This window comes from Rhizopus delemar, genomic scaffold (genome assembly GCF_000149305.1).
Source record: "Rhizopus delemar RA 99-880 supercont3.3 genomic scaffold, whole genome shotgun sequence".
NCBI classification, from domain to species: domain Eukaryota; kingdom Fungi; phylum Mucoromycota; class Mucoromycetes; order Mucorales; family Rhizopodaceae; genus Rhizopus; species Rhizopus delemar.
Genome location: NW_027137829.1, coordinates 2,716,852 through 2,730,821, shown reverse-complemented (window position 1 = coordinate 2,730,821; position 13,970 = coordinate 2,716,852). Strand labels below are relative to the sequence as shown.

Here is a 13,970-nt window from a genome sequence, read left to right as displayed (position 1 = left end):
TATTAAAACAATAAAATGATCGGTAATGAACTCTTGTCAAGTACGTTAGATGCTATAGAGTTCACTACATAATTACTATACAACTTGATCTAGATTGAACAGTAAAGGGTTTTAGTACAAGCTTTATTTATGATTTGAATAGAGTCTATATGTTTCGTAATACAGTAAGACGTAATTTAATATATGGTGTCATAATTCAATATCCTCTTTACAAAGATCCTATAAAGTCTATTGTTTCCAACCTTTTAGAAAATCCATCTGAAGCATCGAATAATACGCTATCAATACATGTTATGTTTATATTATAAGTTCTCTACTGGTCATAAACTATCTACTTTACCTATCTATACCGTCGTAGCACCCTTGCATCTTTTGCTTGAGATGAATTCGACCTACTGTTAATTTGAAGCACCGATTTCTATCTAGAAGCTCTTTTCATGGCTATATCCTCTAGTGAACAAAGTACTGTTCAAGTAGCTTATTCATATCCAAAGGAACTGACGAATCAAATTTGAGCTTTGGGCTATGAATTCATTTTAGTTCAAGTCACCTAGTGTGTGTCTATTGCTTGACATCATAAAGTTTGTGTACAATTATCATTGGCAAAGTCTGGTACTGTCAGGAACAACAACTCGTGGATTTCTTTTTTTCCAATACTATATTGAAAGCCATTCACTGACGCACAAGTTTGGCTGAAGCAATCATGAACTGTCCGTGGCAACTTTTATTTTTCATAAATAACGTATGCATGAAGTGATTTTTTAAATGAATGGCCAAACGTCATACCAGAAAAAAAAAAAAAAGCGACTGTTTGTCACACTGACCGGCATAATGAAATATTGGATCTTTGGGGTAGGCTATATGATTTAAACACGGGGGATAAGCAAAATAGCCTCAATTGAATGAATTGATATGATGAATGAATATCTTTGATATAAACAGTTTTATTCATCCCAAGCAGACTAAAGACGACTTGTTTGATTCTTACTCCAATCATAGGCCAGTATATGTGGAATCCCTGTAGCTTGCAAGACAAAATAAAATCAAGATAAAGGCAATCATGCTATCCAACAAAAGGTTATGTTTAGATTATACACCAAAAAGATAGCCTGTCTTTGTTTTCATCAAAACAAGCGCGACTTACAGTCCTTGTGAACGTCATGGCTTTTTGGTCAGTGAGGTCAACTCCGATTTCTTTCATCATCCTAACGTCATTCAGGCTTTATGCAATCCCACTGAAATAGATATAAAAACCAAAAAAAATCCATTTTTTTTTGTTATTATTATTTGATATAAATAAATATGCCATCAGACCAAGCTACCAAAGTTGTTTACAAGAGCCCTGATCAAACTGAATTCTTTGTGGTTGCTAATCACGGTATGAGATCAAAGTGGAAGAAAGACAAGTCGATTCCACTGATTGATGTAGTTCAAAGTAAGTTTTGTGTGTTTGATTTTATATGTCATCCTCATGTTTTATAGCTTTTGATATCCACACTACAATTACTGGTAGTAACACGGGTGAATACGTCCATCCATCCAAAGGTACTTTAGAATCTCATTTTGGTACAAGCAATGTAGACGATATTGTAAAGAAGATTGTTGAAGAAGGTGAAGAAAAAGGAATGCATTAAATCAACTTTTATCTCCCGTGTATCATATTAAATAATAAAAAGTTGTATATTTTTTTTTCTTGTCATCTAAAAACGGATCATCATCTTTTGGTAAACTATCCTTTGTTACTCAAACAAGTTCATCACATTGCCCTCTAAACATGTCAATCATACGCGTTTTCAATTGGTTTAGACTGATTCTGTTAATATAAATAATGCAATCAAATTAAAAACATGAGCAAGTTCTATTTATGGCTTCCGAGGAAGAAAAAAAAAAAAAAACGAGTATTTTTAAGTTTATGATTTTTTATGCTATAGAAAAGGAGGGTATAAAGAGAGAAAGAAAGAAAGAGAGAGAGAGAGAGAGAGAGAAAGGGGGGAATATACATTTTTTTTTGTAAGAGAGGATGATAATGTACAATAACAAAAATAATAAATAATTAAATAACCTGTAATTCTTCATGAGTAGCCACAGTTGTATGAGGATTAGCCCAACCAAAGGATCTTTTGACTGCTTGATCCCAACCATGACACATCTTTTGACGTTTTTCTTGAGTGATTTTTGATTCAAATATAACTCTTCCATCTTTGTTAATGTTTGATAATTCATCAAATGATTTCCAGACGCCAGTAGCAAACCCAGCTGCAATAGCTGCACCAAGAGCCGTTGTTTCTCTCATTTGAGGTCGATCGACTTGAATACCCAAGATGTCTGCTTGAATTTGCATACAAAGATCTGAATTGGACATGCCACCATCTACCTTCAAGGTACGCAAGGGAGTTTTTGAATCATTGTTCATGGCTTCCAAAATAGCACGCGATTGATAACAGACAGCTTCCAACGTAGCACGACAGATGTGTTCCAGTTTGGTAAAGTGAGTGATACCACAGATGGTACCTCGAGCATCCGATCGCCAGTAGGGAGCAAAGAGACCAGCGAATGCAGTGACAAAGTAAACACCTGCTGTATCTTGTACTTTGGAGGCCAATTCATTCAATTCGGTTACATCAGCAATCAGACCCATGTTATCACGAAGCCAATTGATCGATGAACCTGCGACAGCCACCGAGCCCTCCAACGCATAACAAGTGACTTCACCAAATTTATAAGCAACGGTTGTCAACAGACCATTCTTGGACTCCACTGGCTTGTCACCCGTGTTGAACAACATGAAACAGCCTGTACCAAACGTACTCTTGGCTTCACCCACCTCAAAGCATTTTTGACCGACAAGAGCAGATTGTTGATCACCTAGACAACCAGCGATAGGTACACCCTTCAGAGTACCATCAAAAAGAGTACCGTAAATTTCAGAAGAAGAGACAAGTCGAGGTAAATAGACTTTTTCAAAACCAAAGAATCTATAAATAAATAAGTAAAAAAGAAGCATGTGAAGATGAATCATCACTTACTTTATAGCTTCTTGACTCCACTCTAATGTTTTAATATTCATCAACATTGTTCTACTGGCATTGGTTACATCGGTTACAAAAGCACCATTGTTTTCTATACCGCCAGTCAAATTCTAAAAAAAAAATTTTTTGTAAGTTTACATTTTTAAAAAAGCGTTGTACACACTTACATAAATCAACCAAGCATCCACAGTTCCGACGCATAAACGATTTTGCTGTTGTGCTTGTGATACGATTGGGATATTGTCCAGAAGCCAACGTAATTTGACTGCTGAGAAATAAGTCGTGATGGGTAAACCACAGATGGATTGAAGGATGTCTGCACCTTCCTTTTTAGAGAGTTGTTCCACAGTTTCTATTGTACGAGCGTCACTCCAAACAATGGCGGGATAAAGAGGTTCACCGGTTAATCTGTCCCAGGTGATGAGGGTCTCTCTTTGGTTTGTTAAACCAACGGATTGAATGTCTTTGGCTGAATATCCCATCAATCCTAATTTACGAACAGCGTGTTCAATACAGATGTTTACAGAATCTAATAATTCAAATGGGTCATGTTCAATCCATCTAAGAGTATGTCAGTTTTGGTCAGTAGGATTTCAAAGTGACATACCCAGGTTGAGGATAATGTTGTTCTAATTCTATTTGATGAAAAGTGATAAGAGAACCTTGTTCATCAAATATAACAAATCTTGTAGACGTAGTTCCTTGGTCAATGGATCCAACTAATTTCTTTGTCATTGAAAAAAATAAAAAAGAAGAGAGAAAAGTGTACAATTTTTTTTTTTTTTTCTTTCGCTTTCTCCCTTTTTATTTACGTTTTTCAGTAGATCCCTTTTTTTTTCCAGATGAATTTAATTGGTTCACTCGAATGGTGTTTGTATTTTCCCTTTTTTGTATACTTTGTATTTCATGTTACACTAAATTCTTTTTTCACCCCCCACATTTTAAAATATTCTGGAACAAAAATTATTTAATTTCTTCCGAATAATTTCCCGTATTCTATAAACAAACACACCCACACGAAAAATAAAAAAGCTATTACTGTTATTGAATAGAATAAATAAATAAGTTTATTTGCTATTTTATTTTCTATTTTTTATCTTCTATTTTTTATTTTCTATTTTTTATTTTTTATATTTTATTCTAAAATGAAATAGGGCTTATATCATTCAGTGGAACAAGCCAAAAAAAAAAAAAAAAAATACCTTTTCAAAGAGTGCGATTGACAGCGTAACATGTTTCACAATGAGGGTGACTCAAGATCAAATCTCTATAAAAAGTGTGCAAATAAAAAAAAGGATGAATAGAACCTTCTTTTGTTATGAAACAGGTCATTGATGCATTTTAATTTTTTGAAACAAATGATATAAATAAAAGCCCTAGACAGGTCTGTTTAATTTTTTATTGGTGATGAGTCAAGGCAAATGTGTGTAGGTGTGTGTGACGTGTTGAAGGAGACCCCATTTAGAAAAAGTTTTTTAGACTATGCATTGACGTGTAACCAGAAATTTCTATTCATTCTCGTGAAATAAAGCATGGCAAAATGAGTTCAATCTTTTTTTTTTCACTTTCTTGTTACACTTGTCCTTGCCGTGGTCAGATCACTTCTCACACGAGGATTGTTCCCTTGCGATGATGGGATGCGTGGTAAGATGAGGATGAATGCAAGCTGAAGCATCCTAAAGAAAGACAGACTCCCTTTTTTTTTTATATATTCCATTCAATATCCCCTTCCTTCCTCTTCCAATCATTTTTATCTTTACACTATTTTCAGGAATCAATGTCGTATTTACTTGTCGCTTTTTTGTATATTTTATAAAAATGCGACTTTTTTGAAGACAGAGAACATAAATATTTTATTGAAATGCTTATGATTGGATATCGGAGTTAATACGGAAATACGATGATTATTTTTTTTTTTTTTTTCTTTTTCGACATCTTCATTTTTTCTTTAATGGACACTAATAATAAATCAACCCAATTACCACCAGCAACGAAATGGATACAAAATAGTGAAGACAGTGATAGTGATCAAATTGGACTCGTGCCACATAATCGTGGTTATAAACATATCCTTTTTTTTTTAAAAAAAATGATAAATACTAACAAACTATGAGACTATGATTCCTTAACTGTTTAATATATACTGAGGAAATGGGCAGCTACAGATTCAAATGGTAACAAACTTCGTCCTTTAACAACACTTTCAGAAGAAGCAGAAGTAAGGATTATTTTATAAAATACAGTTTATAACACTTTGATAGTACACAAAAGGGGGTAAAAAGAGAATGATTGTTAAAAGAAAGAGAAGAAGAATAGAAGATGGGTTATCGGATGAAGAAGAAGATCCTTATACATTAATCAACATTGAAGGTAAATGATAAATAAAGCTGGATGCTTATTCATCATTCCACACAGACATCTTGAGTCCTATTGAGGTACCAACGGATATTGTTCGCAGACCAGCTTTGAGAAGGATCCTGCGTTCTACACAAATTGACGCATTATCAAAGACTTCAATGGAATTTATTGAAGGAGAAAAGAACTTTAACAAGATACTCTGTCGTCTCTCTGCCATCTTGCATCAAGATGATCCTCGTTATTTAGATCTATCGTTTGATCGTACACCGACACAGATCAAGAAATACAAGGAAGACACAGAGGCAGCTAAAGCAGCTGCTGTTGCACTGACTTCTGCAAAGAATGAAACAGTCATTGATGATTTGGATCCCAAAGAATTGGCTGAGAAAGTCAAGGAAGCCATTCGTATTATTCCACAAGAAGAAGAAGCGATGACGGAACAAGAAGAAGGTGTGGATGTAGAAGCAAGATCGATTGTTAAAAGAGTCAAGGAACTATTATTGGTACTCTGATTGACTGTGATTGATTGATTATTAAAGGGTTGTCATAGGAAAATATAAATTATAGTAACGAATACATGTCATGCTTACAAGAAGCGCGTAATAAGTTGTGTAAAGCAAGCATGCAAAAGGAAACGCTGTGGAAAGAGCTATTGGCTAATGCCAAAGAAGAAGATAGAAGAACAAAATCATTTGGTGATTATTGAAAAACCAGTTTCAATCTTATTTTATTATACAACAATACGATAAGGGTATATCATCATCTTGTTCAATAAATCGATGCTGCTTTAAAATACGCTTTTTATATTTCTCTGCTGCTGATTCAAATTTTATGCCTCGATTTAAAAATGCAATAGGAACAAGGTCTTGATCATCATCTTCTTCTTGCTCTTCTTTCCTTGTAAGATATTGATAAAGTGGTATATTATCTTCTGATTGACTATCAAACATGAAAAGAATAGTAAAAAGTGAAAAAAAAAACGTCTACTTTTATAATCTCACTTGTTCCTCCTTATTCCATTTCATATCCATCAAGCCTAGAATCATCCTCCTCCCCCCCCCCCTCCTCCTCCTCTCTCTCTCTCTCTCTTTCTCTCCTCATCTAACCAAACAAAGAAAGCTGTTGTTATTTTCATAAAAGGGAGGAAATCGATAGAAAAAAAAAAAAAAAGGGAGGAGGCGAATGTTGTTTCAAAAACATACTCTACCCATAAAGTTGTTTTTATTAAAAAAAAAGGGGGGGGGGGAGAAAAAAAGAAAGTTGACAGGTCTCGATTATTTTTTTATTTGGCATTAAAAAATAAGGGAGGAGGGGAAAAACACGCTGGGGATGATATGTAAATAGAGTGTTGAAAAGAGTCAATGAAAAATAGAGTATTGATTGAATAGGGTTGACTAGTACAATGTAATGTCTTTATCTGAAATCATACTTTATTGTCTTCATTCTTTACTCTCCTTTCCATCTTGTCTCCCCCCCTTTTTTTTTTCTTTTTTTATAAGCGTTCTTATAATTAAACCTTATAAAACAAGTTTATTTTACAAGTGAGCAAGAAATGTCTTGGTTAATTTTGTTGAATAAGGACTACCATCAGCATAATAAGCTTGATAGATTGTGTTTGTTGGATCATCACTGTTGATCTCAAGCCATCCACCTCCTGGTAAGATCACGGTAAGCTGTAGAGTGTTTACACCATCGATATAGACAAACATCTAGAACATGTATTAATTAGAATCAGACTAATTTCTTGAAACAAACTTGCCATGAATTGAACAAAACTGTCCTTATCGGTTGACATGACACAATCCGTATTTGTATATGGACAGCAAGCCTTGTCTGCTGGCTTTAGACGATCTTTATAAAAATGGCTAGGATGTAAAAGTCAAGGATTCGATTGTATAGAACATGAATCGACTTACGAGAATGCAGTAGCAGCCGAGTTAATTTCGAATTGTTCAATTGATATCTCTGCTAATCGACCCGTGTTATAAAAACAGTAGGTAAGTCCGTTCTGGAACAGTAGTGATAATAGGAATAATAAAACAACTTTCATCAATTTTTTTTTCTTAAAAATACGATTTCTACAAGTGGGCTGGTGTATTTTTATATATTTTTATGGTTTGTTTGTTCCCTTTAAAAAGATAATCAATTTTACTTTTATAACAATGATATTCAAAGATAGTAAATTATTTTTATACACACGAATATTTCATTTGTAAAAGAATCCCTTTTTTTTCTTTTTCTTTTCTTTTTTCTTTTTTTCATTATTAAACATATTGAGAAATCCAACGGAAACCTTCACCATAACCTTGTCTCATCACAACAGAGCACATGAATACTTCAATAGGACGAATGTCCGTCAAAGGAACCTTGCCCTGTATTATATAAGTACTCTGTCTTTACTTTCTTTTCTTAACTCACCTTGCCAGTCGTTTGGAATAGGCCTAATTCATGTCGAAGTGCTTCTTCGCTAATAGCTCCAGGAGCATCAATCTTGTTACCAAGGATTAAGAATGGAACTTTAGAAAGTTGTTCGATAGCCAATAATGCCTATAGAAACATGAGTCACCCTTCTTCTTTTCACTCGTATTCCTTACATCCAATTCTGCCTTGGCTTCAGATAAACGTCCATGGTCAGCACAGTCAACTAAAAAGACAATGCCTCCAACTTCAGGAAAATAATCTCTCCACAATCTACGTGCTTGCAAGTGACCTCCCAAGTCATATGTTGTAAACTTGACGTTACCAATAGAAAGTTCCTCAGAAGCTATTTCATATGTTAAAAGTTTTTTTTTTTTCTTCTTCACGTAAAACTTACTGGGATGAAGAGTAGGCTGTAAAGTGGCCAAACGGTCGTTCTTTAACATGTGTAATAAAGTAGTTTTACCAGCATTATCAAGACCCAAGAAAAGAATCTTTGCATTTTTGTTTAAAAGACCTAACATGTACCCCTATTAGTCCATGCTTTTAGATGAATACACTATTTTACCTAAAGATGCCAAGACATCATAAAACCAATTGATTATAAACATGTTTTTTTACACTGAAAGAAAAAAATAAATAAATAAAAAGTTTACTTGTGGACTTTTATATAATTTGAATCTCCTCTACTTACGTGATCTAGAGTACAGTAAAAGATTTTGATACATAGCAATCTTCTAACATATGGATGAAAGCAATGCATCCTATGCTGATGAACTCTATAGGTGACAGCTCAATTAAACTTGTCCAACTGGTTGATCTCTATCACTTTTTTTTTTAAAATAATTCACAGTGACAAATTTGCTTCATTTTGTCTATGTTTATAATTGACTTCAAGTATAGTTCAAGTATTGATCGAATGAAACTCTATAAAAAAAAATTCATTAGCCAATAAGAATTAAAATAAAATAACCACACACAGACAAGAATTCCACTGTACTTTTGATCCAAATGGGTGGAATACCTTGAGAGTTACCAAAACCTTTTATACTCGACATTCAGTGAGTATCCTTCAGTCACAACATCCGTGATGAAGGCTATCATGCTCACAAGCCAGTGACAGTAACAATCAAGACCAGTTAACCCAAAGAGGTGAATACCAGAGCATCAATATAGAAACAAGCGAGGACAAGAATCGACGCCTGGTTTACACACTCTGTACTTTTCACCATGCAGTCAAGAAACAATAAGATTGGTAGTGAGTAAGTACCATATCGACCGATAGCTCATCTAGTCAATCATGATTACTTCATCGATCAAGAAGGTGAGTCAAGACGCAGTAGTTTACATGATTTTCTTCAACGGGTCAAATGACATTTATATCGGCGTTTAAATGCTGGTACAGCAAAAAAAGAAGGGTGTTTTATTGAAGTGAGAGAGAGAGGAAAGAGAGAGTGGAAGATGTTGACAGTTTGGATAGATTGCAAACAGTTGGACTAAATCCTTTTACTGTTTCTTTAGTAGCTACAAATAACACCATGACTATGTTCAAACGATCAGTGGAAAATAAAAATCATGACGTTTTCAAATAATTTAGTAGATTGACCTGTGTAGCTTCTATTTGTATCCTTGTTCTTTATTCAAAAGAAAGCCGTGAATCTCTTGTAGATAGAAAACACACACTGTCTCATCAAGTGCTGGTTATCCTACTTTCAATCACAGCTTGTATTTTATGCAGACCTTTTCGAATAGGAAACAAATATTTACAATCAAGAATTCTACAGCTTCATTCACATCACCCGCCTCTCTTTTATTCATTTTCGATTTGACTTGTATAAATTCAGAATTATAAAAAAATAATGTAAAGTAACATGATGTCATATGGTTTACTATTCAAAAAGAAAAGGCTTCATCGTCTGGAATACGTTGTTGAAAAAAAGTAAGAGATCAAAAGAAAAGATGGAATCAAACAGAGGATGGATACCCTTTAGACTTGTTTATCCTAGCCATCTTTCTAGTCAACTTGATATTTTAAAATAGCTTTAGCTTCGAGGCAATACGTTTGTGCTTATCACAAAGCAAATTCATTCCACCCCACCTCATCTTTAACCGGTTTTGGTTTTCTGTTTCATTTGTGGATAAAAGGGAAAAATGAGCAAAATACAGAGCGCCTGTGGTTCATTCGTTTTATTCACGTGAATTTATTCTGAGCAGCAATAAAAAAGGTTATATTACAATTTATTTATTTACATTTCTTGATTGTTTTTTTGCGCCTTGAGCCTATCAAATAGAATTTAACAAGAAATCAAACAAGATGAAGGCAGTGTACCTGAATGGAGGTGATGTTGCTCTAACAATATTTGTGGTAATAGCCTTCTTCTTGCATTAATAAACCAATTACTGATTTGATTTAATGTTAAACCAGTCGCAAGTCTTAGTTCATTCTTTTCTGATTCAGTTGGGTATGGATTATGACAGTGATCAATTAACCACTCTCTCAAGATGGCTGTGATTGTCTTTGGTAGGTTACCACGTCTTTTTCTTTTTTTCCTGTTGCTATGGCTACTGCTACTATGACTACTGTGACTAGTCATGGATTCTTCTTCTGATTCAATGGCTTGTCTTGTTTTTGTAATATGTTGAAACCATAATTTACCATTTGATTTCAACATCAAATCAACCATCTCTTTCTTTTTTTCTATCAATGGACTATAATGATCATAAGGAATATGAATACGATGAATCACACCAGATAATTCAGATGAATAAGAATGATCATGAAATAATATCACTGGTTTAAATAACTGAGGCTATCATCTACTTTAGTTCACTTTCTATCTATTCTAAATCACTTACAGCCATAAAAGAAAGAAAGAAAGAAAGTAAAGAAAAAAAAGGCACATTGAAATCTTTCTCCTTTTTAAATAAAAAGCGGGTTGTGCATGATATCTGTCAATTTTTTCCTTTTTTATAAAACCTGTTCGTCATTGCTGTACATTACACACATTCAGGGATTTTATAAAAAAGGTCTTATTTGTTTCATCTTTTTTGATACGCAGAATGGTTGTTATTAAAACATGCAACTGTTTATTAAGCAACATAATTAAACCATTCATATTCACCTGGAACCCGCCAAGTCCTTAAACTGTTATCTATCACTTCTTCATCTTCAAAGTTAAATTTACGTTGACCAGAGCAAGTGGCCATGATTGGATAAACAGGGTTAAATGAAACACTTGATATTAAATCTATACACAAACATATCAATCACTTTTCTTTTTCTTTTATGATGACTTACCATCGTGTGCTTTCACTGACTTTATCAATTTATATTCATTTGGTGATGATATATCATAGGCAATCAGGTTACCAAATTGATCTCCAGTTATAATATGCCTTCCCGAAGGATCAAAATCAAAATGAATTCTTTGATTCGTCTTGCCCGGTCGAGGTAATTCATACAAGATATTGGCTGAATCACGAATATCCCAGCAAAGAATACTATTCGCATGTCGAGAGGCAGAAAACAGATAGTTTCCATCCTTTGAAAACTTGACTTGGGTCGTTCCACCCGTGAATCCTACTAATTTCAAACAGAGTTCATGATTCACTTGATCATAAATCGCAATCGATTGACTGTAGGAACCTGCGGCATACAGCCCATCCAGACTGAAATCCAAGCAGGAGATGATGCCCTTCTGTCCCTTTCTGCTCTTACGTGTTGGAATGGTCGGTATCTTGTCCGATTCGTTGCCTGGTCGATGAACATCAAATATTTCAATCATATTTTCATATCCACAATAGATCCTAACAAGTTCATCAGCACTTTTCATCACTTGCTCTATTCAGCACACTTATTTACTTTGAACCGTCAGGATGAAATGTAATGACATTAGGTCCAATATATCTTTCACAATGATCTATCACACTATAAGATGCCATTACCTAACAATCCATGTAAGCATACAGACTTATTATCATCCCATCATCTTACGCTGGCTGTCTTCATGTCCCATAACTGTACTGGATGATCTCTCACTGAGGTTATAAAACAACAGCTATCTGGATCTATGACAGCATCATACTCAATAAATCACATGAAACAATTGACTCTAGCCTTACCTTGTGAATTCATCAAAGGATACCAATCAAAATCATACACTGACTCTCCTTCACGTATGCCAAAATTGGGTATCATTGTCACCACCTCACTTGATTCTTCATATACGTTACTTGGTCTACATAAAGGAGCATCAGTTATTTACACATGTTTACACACATATATATATCTATACAGTGAAAAGAGTCGAACGACATCGTCTGCTGAATTGGTCAATAAACAAGTACCGTCGGGTGCCCTACAAGATACTGTAAGGAAGGAGCCTAGTCAACGTTTCTTTACAGAATACCATTTTGTATTTTTAAAAAAATTGTTTTGCTCAGATTGATCTTGAAGATTCACATTTTGCTGAATTAAATCAAGGTCTTTCTCTAAGCAGTCTCGTATAGAATCATTATATCGATCTAAACTTGAGGATGCCAAACTCAATTCTTTATTGAAATCAGGAATAAATACACTGTATGTTTGCTGCTGTTCTTGTCCGTTCACTTCCACTGCCATTGGCTGCTCTTCTTGTTCTCTTTCTCCATTCTCTTCCATAGTCGTTTGCTGTACTCTTTGCTCTCTTTCTCCGTTCTCTTCCATAGTTGTTTGCCACTGCTGATCGTTCTCTTTTAGAAGCGCGAAAAAAGTAAAGAAAAAAAAAAAAAAACTTTGGTTTCACTCCGATAAAGGTTCATGGCATTTTTTTTTATTTAAACCATTCTTTTATAATACGTAAATTCATACTCCAGATCTTTATAGGTCTGTATTCCTTCTGGTACACTTTCTTCCACATATGCTTCTAGTTCCTCGTGAGTACTTGGTCGATACACATGTTCATCAATCTTTGGAAAAAATGCGTCACACTCAATCTTGGCCTTGATCTTTGTCAGCAAAATATCAGTACAATCTGCACGTTTGATAGCATGGCTGTAAAGCTGTGCACCACCCACCACAAATACACGAGGATTTGTTTTGGTAGCATCGATTTTTTCGAGAGCTTCTTCAAATGAAGTAACGAGTATCGCATTCGGATCCGTTGTCTGACTAAATTAACTCTGTTATTTCTCTTGTCTTATTTTCACTTTTTTTTTTCTTTTACAGATCATAGTTGGGATTTCTTGATACAACAATATTAAATCGATTATCTAAAGGACGATATTTGGGAGGAATCGATTCCCAAGTGACTCGACCCATAATAACCACATTTTGAGCACTGTTTCCTTTTGGTATCTTGGTCGTTACATCTCTAAAATATCTTAAATCCCTTGGAAGATGCCAAGGTAAATCACCTTTTCGGCCAATACCAAGTTCTTCGGTGGCTGCTGCAATAAGTGCTAATTTACGTTGTGTCATTATCGTAAAAAAAAAAAAAAGGGGAAAAAAAGAAAAGACCCGTGTGACTTATTTATCCCTGATCAAGTTATTTTTTTTTCTTTTCTTTTTTTTTTCTTGTCATAAAATAAAATGATTGGATTAAAAGGAACATTAAACGTAATTGATAATTCTGGAGCTATTATTGCAGAATGTGTTCGAGTGATGAGTGGTGCTCGTTTTGCTAGAGCAGGTTGAATAGAATAAAGATTAAATCAGTTGACTTATATATAAATGATTAGGTGATGAGATTGTATGTGTCGTTAAACGTGCTAGACCCATCAACCCAAATATTGCAGGAACTCAAGCAGCAGCACAAAAAGTGAAAAAAGGTGATGTGCGTCATGCTCTTGTGGTTCGTACAAAGAAAGAAATGACTCGACCCGACGGACGTACCATTCGATTTGATGACAATGCCTGTATTTTATTAAACCAAAAGAAGGAACCTCTCGGCACTCGTGTTTTGGGTGTGGTTGCAGCTGAATTGAGAACAAAGAATTGGATGAAGGCAGTTTCACTTGCTCCTAGAATTGTATAATTAATAAATTTAAAAAAAAGCCACTACTTTAAATTCCTACCTCTTCCAAAAAAAAAAAAAAAAAAAAAGCTATAAGAATGCCAAAAAAATTTTTTTTTCTTTTTTTTTCTTTTTTTTTTCTCAACACATTTTGTGCATAACGGTAAGTCAT

The 13,970-nt window shown here is 34.4% G+C and overlaps 9 protein-coding genes across 9 annotated transcripts; 3 read left to right on the top strand and 6 right to left on the bottom strand.

Annotated features, from left to right (window-relative positions):
• Positions 1-1,302: 1,302 nt before the first annotated feature.
• RO3G_05262 (uncharacterized protein) lies at positions 1,303-1,634 on the top strand (the record flags this gene model as incomplete). The annotated part of the gene is made up of 2 exons (XM_067659852.1): positions 1,303-1,435; positions 1,483-1,634. The coding sequence occupies 2 exons, from the start codon at positions 1,303-1,305 to the stop codon at positions 1,632-1,634; spliced, it is 285 nt and encodes a 94-aa protein (XP_067515953.1).
• A 1,388-nt stretch (positions 1,635-3,022) lies between these two features.
• Positions 3,023-3,764, bottom strand: RO3G_05261 (uncharacterized protein; the record flags this gene model as incomplete). The annotated part of the gene is made up of 3 exons (XM_067659851.1): positions 3,023-3,139; positions 3,197-3,590; positions 3,637-3,764. The coding sequence occupies 3 exons, from the start codon at positions 3,762-3,764 to the stop codon at positions 3,023-3,025; spliced, it is 639 nt and encodes a 212-aa protein (XP_067515952.1).
• Positions 3,765-4,929: 1,165 nt separating this feature from the next.
• On the top strand, positions 4,930-6,093 carry RO3G_05260 (uncharacterized protein; the record flags this gene model as incomplete). Its single annotated transcript, XM_067659850.1, has 5 exons — positions 4,930-5,095; positions 5,174-5,247; positions 5,291-5,399; positions 5,445-5,890; positions 5,938-6,093. The coding sequence occupies 5 exons, from the start codon at positions 4,930-4,932 to the stop codon at positions 6,091-6,093; spliced, it is 951 nt and encodes a 316-aa protein (XP_067515951.1).
• An 829-nt stretch (positions 6,094-6,922) lies between these two features.
• RO3G_05259 (uncharacterized protein) lies at positions 6,923-7,096 on the bottom strand (the record flags this gene model as incomplete). The annotated part of the gene is made up of 1 exon (XM_067659849.1): positions 6,923-7,096. The coding sequence occupies one exon, from the start codon at positions 7,094-7,096 to the stop codon at positions 6,923-6,925; it is 174 nt and encodes a 57-aa protein (XP_067515950.1).
• Positions 7,097-7,651: 555 nt separating this feature from the next.
• Positions 7,652-8,416, bottom strand: RO3G_05258 (small COPII coat GTPase; the record flags this gene model as incomplete). The annotated part of the gene is made up of 5 exons (XM_067659848.1): positions 7,652-7,759; positions 7,806-7,934; positions 7,982-8,151; positions 8,203-8,322; positions 8,374-8,416. 5 exons carry the CDS (start codon positions 8,414-8,416, stop codon positions 7,652-7,654), a joined length of 570 nt encoding a protein of 189 aa, XP_067515949.1.
• Positions 8,417-10,047: 1,631 nt separating this feature from the next.
• On the bottom strand, positions 10,048-10,667 carry RO3G_05257 (uncharacterized protein; the record flags this gene model as incomplete). Its single annotated transcript, XM_067659847.1, has 3 exons — positions 10,048-10,085; positions 10,135-10,615; positions 10,662-10,667. 3 exons carry the CDS (start codon positions 10,665-10,667, stop codon positions 10,048-10,050), a joined length of 525 nt encoding a protein of 174 aa, XP_067515948.1.
• Positions 10,668-10,895: 228 nt separating this feature from the next.
• On the bottom strand, positions 10,896-11,590 carry RO3G_05256 (uncharacterized protein; the record flags this gene model as incomplete). Its single annotated transcript, XM_067659846.1, has 2 exons — positions 10,896-11,053; positions 11,104-11,590. 2 exons carry the CDS (start codon positions 11,588-11,590, stop codon positions 10,896-10,898), a joined length of 645 nt encoding a protein of 214 aa, XP_067515947.1.
• A 1,030-nt stretch (positions 11,591-12,620) lies between these two features.
• RO3G_05255 (dihydrofolate reductase) lies at positions 12,621-13,263 on the bottom strand (the record flags this gene model as incomplete). Its single annotated transcript, XM_067659845.1, has 2 exons — positions 12,621-12,954; positions 13,010-13,263. The coding sequence occupies 2 exons, from the start codon at positions 13,261-13,263 to the stop codon at positions 12,621-12,623; spliced, it is 588 nt and encodes a 195-aa protein (XP_067515946.1).
• A 391-nt stretch (positions 13,264-13,654) lies between these two features.
• Positions 13,655-13,819, top strand: RO3G_05254 (uncharacterized protein; the record flags this gene model as incomplete). Its single annotated transcript, XM_067659844.1, has 1 exon — positions 13,655-13,819. One exon carries the CDS (start codon positions 13,655-13,657, stop codon positions 13,817-13,819), a length of 165 nt encoding a protein of 54 aa, XP_067515945.1.
• Positions 13,820-13,970: the final 151 nt, after the last annotated feature.